This window comes from Pundamilia nyererei, unplaced genomic scaffold (assembly GCF_000239375.1).
Source record: "Pundamilia nyererei isolate P.nyererei 1_Seehausen unplaced genomic scaffold, PunNye1.0 scaffold04576, whole genome shotgun sequence".
Taxonomy (NCBI): Eukaryota; Metazoa; Chordata; class Actinopteri; order Cichliformes; family Cichlidae; genus Pundamilia; species Pundamilia nyererei.
In genome coordinates, this window is record NW_005191977.1 from 1 (window position 1) to 1,721 (window position 1,721).

Below are 1,721 nucleotides of genomic sequence, written 5' to 3' on the forward strand. Positions count from 1 at the left end.
GATTAGACATTTATGCCAATAAATAGCTGAATAGGTTTACTTAACAACATGGCCATTGTATGTATGCATTGTACTATTGCTGTTACATGTAATAGAGAACCTAACATCTTAAACCTTAAAAAAAAAGAAAAAAAGAATTTCATTTAGGAGATATATTTGGACAAAATTTACCGAAAACATTTTATTAGCTTGTTCAAAAACACAAAAACAGGAGACTGCTTCATACCTGTGCCACAAAGGGTGTAATCAGGGCACCCAACCTGGCCATGGCACTTGACGTTCCCATTGCTAAAGCTCTGTTTTCTGTAGGGAACACCTAAACAAAAGAAAGAAAAGTCAGTGAGTACAGTTTGTCCAATTTGACCTGTCTGAAAAAAGAAACAAACAAACAAACAAAATCTGCTAAATTGAAAAGTGATACGTACTTCTGGTGTGTAAACAAAAACAACTTGGTATCCACCAGAGATGAAGGCTCTGGCAATGAAGATGAAGATGGTAAGGGCTATCCTGGATTAATTTAAAAAAAAAAAAAAAAGAGTTACAAATCAGCCTGGGTGTTTTAATGTCAAGCATGTTTGGGTTAGCTCCTGTCGTTTCTATGATATTAAAAAACAAACGTACCTCCCAATGCAAGCGTATAACGGTAGAATACACAAGGAAAACATGAGGAAACACAGTGCCATGCTTTTCTTCCTGCCGATATAGTCCACTAGTAGAAGGACGACTAAAAAACCTGAAAGCAACATCAAAAAAAAAAAAAAAAAAAAAAAAAAAAAAAAAGATCAACGACTGCACTCAACACTGAAAGATGGAGTCATTCTCTTAAAGAGCACTTTTTTTGTATCTCGTTCTCTTTATTCTGAGAATGTACATGTTTGTATGCTATACTCTGCCCACCTTCAAATCACTGAAAAACGTCAAAGCATTGTCTTTAGTAGGCTTTATCAGTATGTAGACTGCGTATTGAAGATTGTCTTTGAGGTCTGAAAAGTGATATTGAATTGTATTAAGCATGCATTCTGTATAATGGCCAGCAGGGGATGCCTCCTGTAGTTGCAAACAGACTTATAGTTGCATGGAAATCTAGAGGGAAACAGGCCAAGGGACTCTTACTGTATCCACAGTCAACACTTTCCTGATGACTTTGTGGGCTCAAACGCTAGCTTCACGTCTTTTAATCATACAGGATACTTTTTTTATGTGGGCGGTGCCTAACAGCGACGTTGCCGTTGAAGACTACAGGGTACGGTCGAGACGGCTTTTACCGCTATTTTTATGATATATCAGTCCAGGATCTCAGAGATTCACAGATTATACAGAGGGAGATGTTGCAGCCGTTTGAAAAGATTGCCCAGTGTTCAGTGTTCCTCAGTTTCTCACTCCTCTCTTCACATTCAGTTTCAAAACACCAATACGGGGACAGAGAAAATGCCCATCTTGAAGCTTCACAATGGGACTTCCCTAAGAAATGAGTGATGTCATAGTAGGTTCATCTATCTTTAATACATACTCTTGTGGATTTAGAAAAATTAGAATAAGGATGAACCACTCCCATGTGGTGTCTGGAAGCGAGAATAATCCCTGTCTCTGTCTAAGTCCTCACAATGAACATAACAGTGCAACAGTCTTTTTCAAAAAGACAAAATTATTATTTTGTGTGGCCGAACTAGACTTCACAACCTGCCTAAACTGATGTTATGCCCAGTAAATATAGTGAAGCG

General features: G+C 37.9%; 1 protein-coding gene across 1 annotated transcript; it reads right to left on the reverse strand.

Annotated features, from left to right (window-relative positions):
* Nucleotides 1–226: 226 nt before the first annotated feature.
* On the reverse strand, nucleotides 227–733 carry LOC102196634 (synaptic vesicle 2-related protein-like; the record flags this gene model as incomplete). Its single annotated transcript, XM_005755903.1, has 3 exons — nucleotides 227–316; nucleotides 426–507; nucleotides 622–733. Coding segments are annotated over 3 exons (284 nt in total), but the record flags the coding sequence as incomplete, so codon positions are not given.
* Between the last annotated feature and the right edge of the window lie 988 nt (nucleotides 734–1,721).